Consider the following 16,866-nt stretch of genomic DNA (forward strand, 5'->3'; position numbering starts at 1 on the left):
TTACTTCGTTCGTGAGGCCCAAACCGTCACTGCTTCACTCGCGAGTGACCAGAACTGAAACACCGCCACCCTTATAAAGCCTAGACGGCGGCTGAGCTCGATCCGATCGCCCTACGAGCGCCCATAGATTATCTGTTTGCACATTCAGCGGAGCCATTTCTATTTTGCCGGGATGGGGGGTGAGAAATGACGACCATCTCTCTCTCTCTCTCTCTCTCTCTCTCAGTTGGTAGATATGGGGCATCTTCTGGGTTTCTTTCCTTAGCTCTCTCTTTCTCTGTTAGTTGGTTGAGATGGCTACCGCCTCTGGGTTTTGTTTAGTAGGTTTTCGACCGTTTATTGATGCAGGATTTGATGTGATAGGGAGGAGAGAAAGCGGACGAGTGGGAGGAGCGAGAGGGACTGAATCTGGAAGCCTATGGCTGGCCCCGAATCCAAGCAAGAGATGGGGGGAACTCTTCTTTCTGTTCTACACTCCATTCTGGCTCACACTTTGTCTTGGAATCGTCGTCCCTTACAAGCTTTACGAGGTCTGTTCTTCCTCTTATCTCCCCCGGTCCAGTGGTCCACTGTCGCTTGTTTTCGATGTGATGCTATGAGGGTTTTTTATAATCAACTTGAACAGATTATTTAAATGTGGTTTGACTAATTTTGTAAAACAGTTAATGGAGAGCTTAAAAAACAAAAAATTCCTTTACCTTACATTTAATGCGCAGTCTTGGATTTACTAAATCCCAGTAGTCGGTGGATTTACTAAAGTTAGCGGAGGACCGCATGATGTCGGGGTAAGCGACGGACATCGTCATCACTGTTTCCGGTGACGGTGACAAAAGCGTAGTCTGAAAAGCCCATGCATTCCCTTGGGAGATTGGTGCGAAGACAGTCGTAGAGGATGGAGTGAACGACCTTCCGATTGGAGTCGAGGCCAAGTCGTTCGGGATCCAGGTGCCGCCGACACTGGCGCCACGCTCGAAGACTACACCGGAGCTCCCGCATCCGCTACGATGCCAGCGCCAGGATCCGAAGACGGTGATGCAGCGGTGGAACATTAGTGGACGGTAGGTCAGAGAGCGAGGAATGGAGGGCATTAGAGAGTCGATAGCGTATGGATCGGTTTTGGCTAGTGCATTGGGAGACTTAGGAGAGATCTCTCCTCATAGATCATAGAGGATTGGTATTTTTAGAAGCTAAGTAACACAAATTTTTTAAGCTACTCATTATAAGAAGATTTATACTTTTTTGGAACTATATTTTGTTTCCAATAAAATTGAAAATAAAACTAGTTATTAACAAAACAGTTCTAAGCATGATCATGTGAATTACAGTCAGTGGCGGAGCAAAAAAATTTATTGAGAGGTCTAAATTAAAATAGTTCTATTTGATGTCTCACCTTGAATATTAGAATACATTAAAATAATTCAATTTGCCATCTCATTATCATAGCCAAGAGTCATTGTAAGATCAAAATTAAGAATACAAATAACATGGCTCTTAGAGTTTATAAGACATAAATATCTGCCACAAGCGGTCTACATTTGGGGGCGAGAGAGGAGCGAAAGGGAAAACGAAGCAATTGTTGTGATTTCAAAGTTTTATTCTATGAAGATTATCAATAAATTTATTTTAAAAGATATCTAGTCACATTAAATTTATTTTTGCTACTTTATGTTTTGAATATATCTAATGATTTAGACATTTTTTGGGATGATTTTTTTATTATTTTTAAAACAGTTTTTTAGCTGAATATTTTCTTCAACTAAAATTTTTGTACTACAAATTAGTTTTAGAAAACATTAAGAAAGTCGTCCTAAACGGAGCCTTAAACTATATTATTAAATTGTGCTTGATTAGATTGATTCAAGAAAAAATAATTGTAATTTATTTTCCTCTTTATCTCTCTTTCTTGGGAAATTTAAATAATTGAAGCCAATAAATTACAACTGCATGCAAAAAATTACAATGATTATAGATATAATTGGATTTTCAGTAGGTGAAAATTTTGTTTGGTTCTGCTTTTTAGCAAAGATAAGTGAACTTCCACTACCTTAAATTGGTGAAAGTAATGCTAGCTCCTTTTTCCAGCTCTTTTCTTATTTTAAATCTTATATTAAATTAAATCTTTAATCTTGAAATAAATAGCCGAATAGTTTGATAGGATTAAATAGATTTAACATCTATCATGCTAAAACAATTTATGAGGATTTAACTGTGAGAATTTACTAGATCACACTTGAGTTAAATCCTACTTGCAGCCCAACAATCCTATGGTATTTATTGTTTGTTTTATAGTTGTTCATCTTTTTCAGATGTAAACTTCAGATTTCGAGATTTGTTTTCATAGATTGTCTTTAGTTTCTTATATTTTATTTATCTTTATTTCAAGGTATGATAGTTTGAATGCTTGTCATGGGGGTTATTATTATTCTGTGTGGGAACTGCAAATTATTAAACTTTGTATTTTTAAATGCCTTGTTTAATTTTGTATGAGATTTTAAAATTCCATTTTTTTCAGCAGAAAAAGTTTCTGTATGGTAATAGACAGGCTGAACTCTTTGAACATAGCATTTTCAATTTATTTGTGCTGCATTAAGCTTTCATTGTGATGGGAATCAATTCTGATGACAGAGCTTCACCGAACTAGAATATCTACTTCTGGGATTGGTTTCAGCGGTACCAACTTTTCTGATACCCCTGGTGCTTGTTGGTAAGGTATGCAAAACTAGCAAATGTCATTTTGTCTTTTTACTTTTTCGAAATAAATGTTACATGAAAATGTTCCTGATTTAGGCAATTAAATGGGTGCGATACCTTTCATTTCTATGTTCTTTGATTGGATAGCTGGCTAGGTTTTGCAAGCTTTCTGGCAGAATATAAACTATCCTGGAAATGTGATATTTTCATCCTTTCTGCTGCTTCTTTAATTTGCAACAAATGTCCTGTGTTTTTCTTCTTATTTAGGATGTTTACCTTACACTTGGATGATGTCCTTCTTAGGATTTATTCAAGATTTCCCCTGCTTGATAGAAGGCTGTCTGGAATGCTTGCATCTCTCACCATTAAGTCCCAAAGTATAATGTTTATACATTTGAATAAATTTCTCTTTGCTGAACTGTAAGTAATTTATTTAAAAATTTCAGTGTTCAGGCCTTTTTATCATGTTATATAAAAAATAAATCATGAACTTAGCAGATAAGTTGTAGGTCTCAAGGCATCTTTAAAATCATTTTGAAACCTATTAGGAAAGAAAACTTACTTTTTACATGAAGTGCCTATCATGAATGAATATGATGAATATCAAGATCTAGGAGGTTCGAATTAACGAGACGGGAGCAGATAGTTGTACGATTATTTAAACTTTTTGTTCACTATCATTGCTATAAATAAACTATTTCTAATATATATTGAAAGAGCCATTAAAACTACAAATGTATTTTAAAAAAATATCAAATCTGTTTCAAATAAATACATCACACACACACACACACTCTCTCTCTCTCTCTCTCTCTCTCTCTCTCTCTTGGGGAGCGTCGCCTTTATGGTACACATTTTCTCCACTTTCACTCATTTAAATTTCTTTGGATGATATCTATACACGTTTGTTCAATTATAGGGGTGAGTGAGCACATTATGTTTATATATTGTTGTAACATAATAAGATTGAAGAATAATATATACATGTTTTCTTTCATACATAAATTAAAATAATTATATTAAAATTAATTTTGTAAGTTATGTATACATAATACTCATATCATATATTATCATTTTTCGTAATTAATACAATCAGCACAAGAGACAATCTAAATAGTACCAATCAATGTATTTCTATTTTCATTTTCTTTTTCGAAATATTTTCCAATTAACGCGCACATGTATATTGCATCGCCATCTAATATCATAAGAGCGTGTACTCTATCAGCTACGTTGCACCGATTTGGATACGACACGATACGGAACACGTCAATTCTTAAAAATACAGGATACTGGTACAACACGGACACAACATTATAATTTATAAATCATACATAAAAATTAAGAAAGCTATCAAAGCATAATATTTGAAAAAAAAAAAAAGTAACATAATTTGTAGCCTTGTAGCTTATAATATCAAAATCCATCTCGGAAATGAGAGAATCTCGCTCGCAGACGCGGAAGTAAATATGATGCGTCTTTTTCAGATTTTTTTTTTTGTTTTTCAACAAACACGCCTATTGGATACACGTGTCCTTTTGAAATTAAATAGTATTTTAATTTCCAACACATATCGGTGCCGTATCAGAGGCGTTTCCGTGTATCAAATACAACACGCCTTAATAAATAGTTGTATCGGTGCAACATTGTCTATCAGTCTACACACACATGCAATTATTTATATCTAATTATTTTATTCAATAACTGCATATGATAATTTGAAACATAACATGCTAGCTATCATTCATTTCAAGATGACTAATCATTAAACATGTGAAGGATAAATTATAATTTCAATGACAATAACTACTAATTATGCATGTATCGATATCCTTCTTTGCATGTAGTTTAGAAGAAAATAATATCATTACTATAAGTTAAAAATATGAGTATTCACCCCGAATCTAGATGTTTTGATAATTCGCTCTACTTCTTATTCTGATGTCATTAGTTTGACTATATATATAAGACATTCTTAGTATCATAATCCCTAAATAATAAATAATTCTTAATTTCTCTTAATATTAAATTTTTTTAATTACTTAAAATAATAATAAATTATTTTTTAATTAAATTAAAACTAAAATTATTATTAATTTTTTTATCAAAGAAGCATTTAATAAAAATTTAATTACTTGAAAAGTACATTTAATAAATGTTTAATTGAAAAATGATTAAAATGCCCTTACATTTAGGACCATTAGCACCAACATTAAATGTTAGGATAAAAATGTCTCAATTTAAAGAGTTAAGGGACTGAATTGGTCCCTCAAAAGAGTTGAGGATTATTTTGGTCCCTCATAAAGAGTTGATGGACCATTTTGGTCATTTTCTTCATAAAATATTTAAGACAAGCGTGTTAGACACATATGTCTAATATATATTTAATATTTTTTAATCAGATATATTTTTTGTTTGTCCGACATGTATCGGAGGTGTGTCGATTGCGTGTCGTGTCGGGCACTACATGCCTCTTTGAGGAGAAGTGTCGGTGCATGAGTGCATCATAGATCATCCTCATTTGCTACCATTGTCTCCAAAAAGCCTCGTTTTGATACCGATTTGATGTGTTTTGGAAGTAAAAACAACAAGATAACAAGTAGAAAACTAGAAATTTGAAGATAGGGGCTGATTTTGATTAATACTTCAGCAATAGTGAAAAATACTAGTGACCTACTATTCGAGAGATAGATTAGCTCTCCCACAAATCCTAGATATCGCTAGGAACAACTTCTAAGAAAGCTACAACAAACATAAATCACATAATGATAGTAAAACAACCTAATTATCCTTAAATAAACCATCATATTTTCCTCCGAAATTTGAATTCAAATCAGTCATCTTTCGCTTAATAAATTATTCCTAGTTCTCTCTAAAATTTGAATTCAAAACAGCCCTCTTTCCCTAAATAAAACCTTCTTACCAAATATGAATTCAAATCAGCCCACTTTTCTTAAATAAACTTTTCCTAACTTCCTCCCCAATCTATATTCAATCAGCCTTTTATCTCTAAATAAACTTTCCTAATTATTTCTCCCTTGATTTCTCCTCACATAGTGAATATTAACTCCCCATGGACCCCACAAGGTGGGCTCTTCTGGCATATCAGAATGCTTTTACAATCTTCTACCTCTCTACCAATATGTTCATTTAAATCACTTCCAATAAAAATTCTTTTTTCATATTGTATTTTTAGTATTAATTTTTTTAAGCCATTCTAAAATTTTAATTTTGAACACATTTTTAACCTACTTGAGGAGTATAAGCACCTATAATATTAATAATCTTAGCATTAATAACAATATTTAAAATTATAATTCTATCTCCAATTTTATTAATTTCTATAACATTATCATTCAAACTATTATCTATAATCATACATACTTCATTTTTAGTATGACTCATACATGAATACCATAGTTTAAATCTTAAACTTTGATCTCCTTAACTTTCTTTCCAACCTGTTTAGTTTCATGGACTAGCTTTTTTGCTCACATCCATCCATAACATGAGAACTCTTGCTTATTTAACACTGCAATCGGGCGCCAGTGCATCGACCCTTGCACACTTCTTGATATATTCAAATCACATGCCTCATTGCTTCTAGGGAATGCTCTATCATTAACAATGTATGAAATGATTCATGTCATGATTATTCGATAAGTTTTATGCTGATTGTCGACTACTTAATGGAACCCTCAACTTTTCTTATCTAAGACTTGGGACTTGGCAACTGCAGTGTTTGTGTTTGGTGAGAGCCTAGAAAAAAAAAGTTTGATAGAAAGCTACTATATCAGCGATTTGTTCTAGAGATGTGTGTAGCTGAAGTGCGGTACTGTGTGATAGTGAGAAATGTTTGATTAATCTTGAGCTCATATCTTCTAGCTTTCAGTATATAGAGCTCTTTGTCATCTTTTGTGCGTGACTTGTGTTGCTTATCCTCTGTTGTGTCCACAACGAGGTAACATGTTGATTTTGGAAACTACTTGGAAATTGTCTCAGAGAAAAACTTATTCTGATAAATGATGGAAAAAATTTGATAGGCTGAACCAAAATTCATTGGAGCAAACTTATAATGATTTGTATCTGAAAATTGCTATTGAAATTATTTCGTATTTAATTCTTTTATCTTTCTGATTCAAATATGTATTCTACTTTAGTTTGCAACTTAAAATTCATTTTTAGCTTGCAATGGCCATAATAAGCTACCTTAAATGTTTGAGACGTGCTGATCTCTACTTTGTTTATTGCATTTTATGCAGGCGGATAGCAGCAAGTGCTTGAGCAATCGATACTGGGTAAAGGTATTGTCACCCAACTTGCCCAGGTTTCTTTAAGCGATTCAATTTTAGTTGTTTTCAAAATACGTAACTATTTGAATGGTGACAATGTGTTAATCCCATATGCCCCACTTTCAATTTTCTTGCTTCTTTTTTCTAGGAATATGATTATTAGATGCATCATTATCCCAGCATAATTGTTTATTTAGTTTCACTGTTTGTTCAACCACACTAAGTAATGTGTTTTCTTAAACATGCCTTAGCTAATATTTTATCATTTTTGATCTTGTTTGGGCAGTGGACATCTATGCGGGTTTACTAACTTATTTTACAGATTAGCTTTCTATTTCTGTGACGTCTAATCCTGGATGAAGTTTTTGTGATTGATTGGTATTTTTTATTTAATTAAAAAATACACACGGATTACATAAAGAAAAAAGATCTGAACTCCACACCTAAGATTTGCATGATACTTGCATATCACCCATGACATGCTTGCATCTCTCGTGGCTTACTTTCCCTATCATGCCCAATCTCTACCTGACATTATTTCTACACCCTAAAATCCTCATCTTGTGACTCTCCTCTTGCTCGAGCCCAGTCACCAACTTGTGCATTTTTTCTTTTACAATTTGCTTCCAATGCTTATCTCCCCCACTCTCTCTTGCTCTTGGTCTCTGCTTCCACTCGCTCTCTATTTTGGTTTTCCAGCACTTATGTGACATCCTCTTTTGCATGATCTGATGTAGGCAAGCTTTGGGTGAGCTAGCTAATTGGGTTCTTTTGATCTTTGGGCTGCTGGTTGCCTCTCGGGTTAGGCTTTGGCTACTTGGGTTTGGGCTGTGTTCTTTGGAGACTTCTTGGTTCTAGCTCATAAATGTTTGAGCTGATGTTTTAGCTCATTAATTGGAAGAGTAATTGCACTTGATAGCTCATTAATGGCGTGGTTTCTTGCCTCTTTCCTTTCCCTGTGTCCCCTTGGTTTCCTCCCCTTGGCTGCCTTCCCGTGTATGGTTCCTTCTCCCCGGCTACTGATCCGAATTCCCTGGCTGTTGTTCCAGTTCCCTTTGGCTGTTTTTCCCTGTTCCTTGTGCTGCTGTTCCGATTCCCTAGCTACTGCCTTTTCGGTTTCTTCCCTGGCTGCTGTCCCGTGACTGCTTTTTCCCTGTTTTCTGTGTGGCCTTTTCGGGTGCTGTTCTAGCTCCCTTTGGCTGCTGTTTTGGTTCCTCCTTGACTGCCTTTTTGGGTTTCTATTTGACTGTTTGGGTGTTGTGCTGGACTGAATGTTTGGCCTTCTATTTAATGCTTTTAATTGGTTTAAATGGGGGTTATGGTGGCTGTTTGGCTGCCTTCGTTCCCCTATAAATAAAAGGTGTTTTGTAATTAAAAAAGTGTGTTATAATGATCTTTTTGGATCTAAAAACCTGAGGGTTTTTCTTCCTTCTTTGGAAAAGCTTGCGAGCTTGTTCTATTCTCCTTCTCCTCTTCTATGAAAGCTTGCGATCTTGTCCTCTCTTCGTCTTGAACTTCTTATCTCGTTTTTCTCTCCGCAAGTGTCCACCCCACCTGTATCTTTCTTCTCAATGGATGGAATGCAAGTTTATTTGTTTAATTTTATGTCAAAGTTTGTAAGAGTCTCTTATAATATGAAAGTTGATCTTTAGTATGTATTTTGTCTATTTTTGAATATTTTGTTGGTCTTGTTTTTGCTTGCAAAAAATTAGGGGTTTTCCTAATTTTTTGCTTGCATCAATTTGGTATCAGAGCAAGTTAGCAAATCCTAGGTTTATGCGTTGTATTGTCGGTTGAGTCTTGGTGTTGAGTGACTTTAAGTTTTTGTTGGGTCTTCTTTAAAAAATGAAAAAAATCAGCCAGGTGTCTTGATGTCCAAGTTCCAACAAACAAATGGGTCCTGTCACAAGGAAGCCATACAGCTCCAATCCATAATGAGCTCTACAAACTTCAGGTGAAAATGATTTTGTACGTTGAAAGATATGAGAAGAGAAAGAGTCAGCTTCAAGCCCAATTTATTCCGGAAAAATAAATTATTCAAAGAAGGTATGCGGCCCAATTTCAAGAGTTGGAATTAGCATATGCTGCACAAGGGAAAAACTTAAAAGCAACCTCATCTGGAGATGAGTTCTTTCAACCAGAGGAGAATTGATGTAGGCAAGCTTTGTGTGAGCTTGCTAACTAGGTTCTTTTGGTCTTTGGGCTGCTGGTTGCCTCTCGGGTTAGGCCTTGACTATTTGGGTTTGGGCTGTGTTCTTTGGAGACTTTTTGGTTCTAGCTCATAAATGTTTGAGCTGATGTTTTAGCTCATTAATTGGAAGAGTAATTGCACTTAATAGCTCATTAATGGAGTGGTTTCTTGCCTCTTTCCTTTCCTTGTCCCTTGGTTTCCTTCCCTTGGCTGCCTTCCGGTGTATGGTTCCTTCTCCCTGACTGCTGATCCGAATTCCTTGGCTGTTGTTCTAGTTCCCTTTGGCTGCTTTTCCCGGTTCCTTGTGTTGTTATTCCGATTCCCCAGTTGCTGCCTTTTTGGTTTCTTCCCTGGCTGTTATCCTATGGCTGCTTTTTCCCTGCTTTCTTTGTGGCCTTTTCGGGTGCTGTTCTAGCTCCCTTTAGCTGCTATTTTGGTTCATCCCCTTGGCTGCCTTTTGGGTTTCTATGTTACTGTTTGGGTGCTGTGCTGGACTGAATGTTTGGCCTTCTATTTCTTGCTTTTAATTGGTTGAAATGGGGGTTATGGTGGCTGTTTGGTTGCCCTCTTTCCCCTATAAATAAAAGGTGTTTTGTAATGAAAAAAATGTGTTATAATGGTATTTTTGGATCTAAAAACCTGAGGGTTTTTCTTCCTTCTTTGGAAAAGCTTGCGAGCTTGTTCCATTCTCCTTCTCCTTTTCTAGGAAAGCTTGCGAGCTTGTCCTCTATTTGTCTTGAACTTTTTATCTCGTTCTTCTCTCTGCAAGTGTCCCACCCCACCTGTATCTTTCTTCTCGATGGATGGAATGCAAGTTTAGGTGTTTAATTTTATGTCAAAGTTTGTAAGAGTCTCTTATAATGTGAAAGTTATCTTTAGTATGTATTTTGTCTATTTTTGAATATTTTGTTGGTCTTGTTTTTGCTTGCAAAAAATTAGGGGGTTTCCTAATTTTTTGCTTGCATCATGATCCAATAGTGCGATCCCTCTGCTTTTGCTCCTCTCTATAACACCTAATTCTTCTCCCGCTTGCCTTCCTCTCCCTTGGTGTATAACATAAATCTTGTATAAACCCACTTTGATTCATGCCGGGGTTAAGTCATATAAATATACTTGTAGCATTTACATCGTAAATTGTGCCATGCTCCATATGACGCCTGCTTGCCAACTAAAATCAAGGTGACATAATTGTTTGAATTTAATTTTTGCTACCCTGATCATCTTTAATTGATGAGGACATCGTCAGCAATTTCGACATGTGTGCCATCGGAGACACCGGAGATCGACGGCCACGATCAGGAGTTTTATTTATTTTTGTCATGTTATGTAGTAATTTATTTTATTTTAGTTTTTCCATTTTTACCCTTATGGGTATTTGGTCTCTATTATAGCCCAAGGGGCATTTTAGTCTTTTGTGTCCGTTGTCATTTTAAGGCCTATATATATGACCATTTCTTATGTAATGAGAGGATGCTTGATTAATAAAAATTCTGAGATGTTTGTTCTTCTTTTCTTGCTTGAGAGCTCGAGAGAGAGAATGGAGACCTAGGAGAGGCTCCACCCGAAATACCCAACAGTTCCCGTGGTGAACTCTTGGCCTTACTTTTTTATTTTTTTGTTATTCTCTTCTTCCCCACCAGCTCCCTGCAACCATTTCTGTCCAAATCCCCCAAATCCCGCCGGCACAGAGACCTTTCCCCTCCCTGCCGCCGGCTGAGCCAACCAACGGCTCAGCCTAACCCGCCTCCCCTCCCTGCAGCCTTCCCCATCAAAACCCCCCCTCCACCCGTCCACCCAGGAGCCGCCCCGCCCTTGCCGCCGGCTGAACCAGCCCCCGCCCAGCCTAGCCAGCCGCCTCCCTTCTCAGCCAGGCCGAAACTTCCCCCCTTGGCTGATCCCGCCGATTCCAGCCCAGGAAAGTTTGAATTCAGCCAACAATTTCCTCTTATTACCTTCCTAATTTGACTCCTCAAATTAGTGAATAATTGAATGAGGATTAATGGCCAATTCAAATTCAAATTTCCTTTCCCCTCTCATTTGAAACTTCCTAATTAATTAAAATCTGAAATTAAAGCTCAGATTTTAATTAAAACCGTGGGGCCCACTATTTAATCAAATCCCTCTTTTTCCTTCATGCTTGGCCGGCCCCTTCATGCATGGTTCTCTCTCTACTTGCCACCTATGCATCCACGTAATACACCCTTAATTGCCCCCCCTAAATGCCCATTAATTCCTCCATTAATCCATTTGAAATTTGAAGTTAATTTCAATTGGGATTTCCCTCCAAATCCACTTAAACCTGAAATTAATTTCAGGTTGGGCTAAATCCTCTTGCTCCTTGACTAAACCTCTATTCTCTTCCAAGCCAAGCTCCTCCTCCCTTGCAACCGCCGGCCGTACCCTTTCCTTAGGGAAATTCCGCCGACCACCTCTCTCTCGTTCTTTGAGTAGAGAAGCCAAGGAAAGGAGAAGACGACGCCTCCCCTCTCCACTTCAATGTTGAATGGCGGATCATGAGATCCATCTTCCACCAAGTCGTTGGATCATCACCGGACATCCGCCAACCCCACCGACTCCTACTACTTTCCCGTGGACAAAGACTTCCGGCATCTTCTTCCTAATGGTGATCTCAATTCTAGTTGCAAAATCTTCTCTCGCCAAGCCTAGTGTAGTCGAGTGAATAATCCCCAAGGTGAAATTTCTCATTATTAAATTTTGGATTGTTGTTTAATAGCTCCTAGTTTTGCTACTATTTTTGTTTATCTATGAGGATTAGCTAATTTACATGTACTCCTTCGCCTAAGCGAGTGAAAATCAAGAATCTTTATTGAATTATCTTGTCTCGACCATAAGCTTTCAAGTGAAATTAAATTGTTTAATCCTCCTTAATTGTCTTAATGAGCTCCTACGCATGTTGGTTTCACATCATTAATACTTAAACTTTCTATTAAAAATGTAATAAGAAAAACCATCTGCTGCCCTTATTGCATTTGACAATTGGTGGAAGAACCAACATGTCTCGTCTGAGATGTTTCTAAATTTAGAGAGATGTCCAAAGATAATTCAACTAATTATATTCATCATGGGATTTGAAACATAACCATGAGAGTTCATAAAAAACCCCACCAATTTATTGTAAGCTTTCAAAATTAATCAAATCTCATTCTTGAACATTTAACAAGTTTGGGGAATGTCATGATTGTTAAGCAATGTGAAACTCGTCACTCAAGTTATGATCAATTTTCATAATTTGCAAAACTTGTCCTTTGAACTATTCATTAGCCGTACTAAAGATTTGTTTCAAGAAGGAGAAGCTTACGCATGGCTCTCACAATTTTAAAGGATACATAAGAAAATAATACATAAGGCCATATTTTTCTTTGATTATAAATGTGAAATTGTGCTTATAATTTAGCACCATTATTACATGACATCTATTAGCTCACTATCATTTGACCTTTCTCCAATATTGCAGTTTATATTGTCAGCCACTGTGGCTACCAACCACTAAATGATTAATATACTTATGTTGCTGTTGGATCTAAATTTTTCAGTGAATGACACTCGATCCTACTAGCTGGTAAACTTTGAGAGGGATAACCTATAACCAGTGTGAGAATGTAGAGAAAATAATTTATTAGAGAAAATCTATAATATAAGTGCTCAAGAAGCTTAAAATCTCAATGAGTCAAAAAGATTAAAAATACTCCTCATCACTCTTTATTTCAGGAATCTGATAGCTATAGGAATGGCTACACCTTTAAAGAAATATAAAATTTGATGCTTTCAAACTCTCAGTACAAAATACTCTAGACATGTGTTACCCTTTAGCTGGTTGGAGGGAAATAGCTTTGTATGGATATGATAATCTTGCTCGGGACATGTTCAGTAGTGTTAAGTGGGCATGAGCAAGTCCAGTAGTGTCTAGCGGGTATCGGTGAGTCTGTTGGTGAGCACTGAATAGGAGAGGCTTGTACTTAAAGGGATACCTTAGAGATAGCGACGACCTGATCTGGAGCTGTGGATCGCCCAAAAAAAGGGGGTGAGTGAGTTGATGCTGCGGGGAAGATGGGCTCCATGGTTAGATGATCACAAGAGGGTAAACCCGTCGAGTGTGTGCTTTTTTATAGCTAGGATGACGAGTGTAGAGATGATGGAATCTTGCTGTAGATGGTGCGAGTAGCCTTGGTATTCGATTTGCTATGCGGGGTAAGTGGCGAATCAATTGATCCATGAGATTTCTTAGCTCCTGCGAGAGGCAACTTCCCTTCGTAGGCTCGAACGAGTCATGCTTGATGATCCTTGGGCGAGCTTCTCTGTGGGACCCATTGGATGCGAGTTCCTTCATCGCAATTAATTGGCAACCCACCAACTACTTGCTAGATATCTGCAAGAGTATATATTAGTATATAGTAGCCTTAGAATTTTTTGTTGAAACCTCTTGGAAATGGTAAAGGAAAGTTTTAATTGTAGATTTAGAGTTGGTGGTGTTATGCTAAAGGGATTTGTTCGTTTACGTTGAAGTGGAGGTAATTCGAAAACTTGGCAAACCCTAAACCCTAAACCCTAAAACTAATTTGAAATTTGGGCTCAACTCTTTTAAATTTTTTGAAAGTGGCCATAAAATGGTGTGGATAAGTAGAGGAATGTATCTAATTATCATATGGACTGTTTTATAATTTTTTAAAATATTGATGAAGATTTAAGATGAATTTAGACTTCGTGTGAATGCCTTTTTTGGTTGATAACCCTAATTAGGGTATGGATTTGGGGATTAGGTTTAATGTTAGAATCAAGGATTGAAAAATTCTATGAATGTGTAGACAAGTGTTTCTAATAATCTTTTGGAGTATTTGACAAAGTTTCATTGAGTTTATGATTATATAAATAGTGTTAAGTCATGATTAGATCCTAATTTAACCATGCTTTGTTGAGATTTTCATTTATTGTTGTGATGATGATAAAAAAATTGATGGCACTACTTAATGCTACTTGCTAAAGAACCATTACAATGATGTGCTTCTAAGTGCTCTATAAAGTCTAATGGATTTCAAACTTTTAGCTTTATTTGAAGGTGGTTTATTCTTCACTCGAACAACTCCACTATGTATTCCCTAGAGTAGTTTACTTTTCCTATTCTTTCTTGAATCATGAGTACATCAATCGAAGAATACACATTGAATTTAAAATATTATGGCTATCGCTTTAAATACCAGTTAAAACTTATATTATCCATATAAATATACAAAAATCATGGGGCTATTCCTTTGATCTATTTTGTTTGATGTGCTAAGTGAATCCTTGATTCATTTTATTTGTCATACCAAAGTTTGAGACCACATAATTTATCTTATAGTATGACTATGTATTAAATCATATAATGGAGATCTTATTAGTAGGTACCCAATCAACTTTAAAGAACTAAAAAAACTACAAATAAAAATCTACTTAATATTAAGACTTAATGATGAGGACATCGATCCAAGGTTCAAACATGTATATCGCCGGAAGCATCGCAGATCGATGGCCACGATTCAGAGCTTATATTTCTAGTTGTTTATGCATTTTATTTTTATGTCTTCCTAATATACCTTTATGTTGAGTTGAGTCATGTTGCCCTGAGGGCAATTTAGTCTTTATTTCTTCTTGTATGCTTGAGACCTATATATATGGGTCTTTTCTCTTGTAATAGCTAATGAATTTTGAATGAAAAAGTTATGTTTTGTTTCTACTTTTCTAGCATGAGTGCTTGAGAGGGAAGAGAGCTCAAGGGGAGCAATTCGCAAGGCCCACCGGTCGTTGGAAGAGTCCGCGGCTCGTGGTTAGTTCTCGATCATCGCGTTCGTATTTTCCTCCATTTTCTTCACCTACACTACAAGAATTCCCTCCTCAACCCCATTGCCGCCGCCCCTTGGGAAACCGCCTCCGACCACCACCTCATCCTCTACCGACCACCTCGCCGGCAACCTCCCCTCACCCCCTCAACCCCTTCCCTACGAAGACCAATTTTGAAATTCAAAATTTGAATTTCAAAAACTTTCCAATTTTGGAATTTCCAAATTAGGAAAGTTTTAAGTCCATTTTCATGATGAAATTCAAATTCAAACGGAATTCATCCGAATCCTTCCTAAATCTCATGTGCTAATTTGGAAGCTATTCCATTGCTCCCACATCCAATTCCCCCCCTCTAGAAGCCGCTGGCCTCATCCATGGTGGAGCCCCCTTAATACCCCCATTAAGGCATTAATGACATTTGAATTTGAAATCAATTTCAAATTACTGCGCCGACGACACGGTTGAAGACTACTTAAATCGCATTCTTCCCACGCTCATAGACGTCATCGACGAGCAATTCGAAGACTATTCGTGGACCGTCATCGGCTATTCGTCCGTGCCTCCTCCACCACCGCCAACCTTTCCGTGGCTCAAGACCATCGATGTTGCGGCCCTCCTCATGGCATCGTTAAGTGTTTTGAAGATCATCTCCCGCTAAGCCTAGTGTAGTTGAGTGATTAATCCCCAAGGTGAAAACTCTCATTATTAATTTGCGGATTGTTGGTTAATAGCTTTTGGTATTGGCGTATTGCTACTATCTTTGGTTACCTATGAGTTTTGGTTAATCTACTTGTACTCCTTCGCCTAAGCAAGTCAAAGACTAAGGTTCTTTAATGAATTTACTTGTTATTTCAATAAGTTATTGATTGAGATTACATTGTCCATAGTTCTTAAAGTTCTTAACAAGCTCCTTCGCATAATGTTTCACATCACTTAAGGAAGGCTACTCGAAGTTGACTATATTATGTTAACAATAACAAGTTTATCAATGTACCTAAAATTTTTTGAATGACCTCAAACTCAACCAACTAGTCACAGTAAATCTTTGATGACTTAAACGGGTTACAATGTTCTTTGAGGATAACAAATCACCAAAATGCACTATCAAGAATCAAGGGGTCCTAACTCAAATACATTCATTATCGACTCAATTGATCAATCATATAAGTCAAGGACCCAAGTTCGATCCTGCTATCGACTAGTTAATAATCATAAGGTCCTAGTTAGGCATTGCTTCAATGTAAATGTTAAAATATATGCTGCTCAGAAAAATCAAGATCAAACAAACCTAATTAGTTGGGGCATGCCTTGCCTACAAGGTGATGTTCTAAGGCGTACCATATGTGTTGTGTTGACAATAGGGTGAAGTTGTAAGACCTACCAATTAGGTCATCCTATCCATGACATAAGACTGAAAGACCTAGACTTGTAGATCATTCTAAATTCAAATAGCAACACCTATGACAAACTTCCCTTAAATCTTGAGTTCTAAGCCCAAGTTTATTAGACAACCCTAATGAGTGGAGGTTCAAGCCTTAATGTTTGTATCAAGGTTCCAAATGATAATTTAATCTCAATCTTTGCTTGTGGGCATTCTAATGGATGTAAGCCCCATCATGCTGCAATTAATCAATTGACGGAAAACCAACAAATCCTCTCAAATAACCATTCAACCCACCTTAGTTATATGGTAATTCCTTTTCCTTGAGTTATAAGCACCATTTATGAGCCATCCCCAATACACACACAAATAAAAGCACACAAGCACATCAAATTATGCTTAATTCTTATGTTTTAAAATGGATGTAAGCCTTGCCTTTATTAACTTGGATCGGTACTAAGCCAAAAAGGCTATTA

General features: G+C 36.6%; 1 protein-coding gene across 4 annotated transcripts in view; it reads left to right on the forward strand.

The window, feature by feature from the left end:
- LOC110108578 (cycloeucalenol cycloisomerase) overlaps positions 1-16,866 on the forward strand; it is a 47,119-nt gene continuing 30,253 nt past the window's right edge. Inside the window, exons 1-4 of one of the 4 annotated variants that reach the window (XM_020839270.2) lie at positions 1-251; positions 364-530; positions 2,626-2,709; positions 6,954-6,995. In XM_020839270.2, the coding sequence (XP_020694929.2) occupies positions 236-251; positions 364-530; positions 2,626-2,709; positions 6,954-6,995 (309 nt within the window). In that variant the 5' untranslated portion in view covers positions 1-235. Of the gene's footprint in view, positions 252-348; positions 531-2,625; positions 2,710-6,953; positions 6,996-16,866 lie in introns of all 4 variants that reach the window. The other 3 variants (XM_020839268.2, XM_020839271.2, XM_028697405.1) reach the window with 3 other exon arrangements.

This window comes from Dendrobium catenatum, unplaced genomic scaffold (genome assembly GCF_001605985.2).
Source record: "Dendrobium catenatum unplaced genomic scaffold, ASM160598v2 fragScaff_scaffold_923, whole genome shotgun sequence".
Lineage (NCBI taxonomy): Eukaryota > Viridiplantae > Streptophyta > Magnoliopsida > Asparagales > Orchidaceae > Dendrobium > Dendrobium catenatum.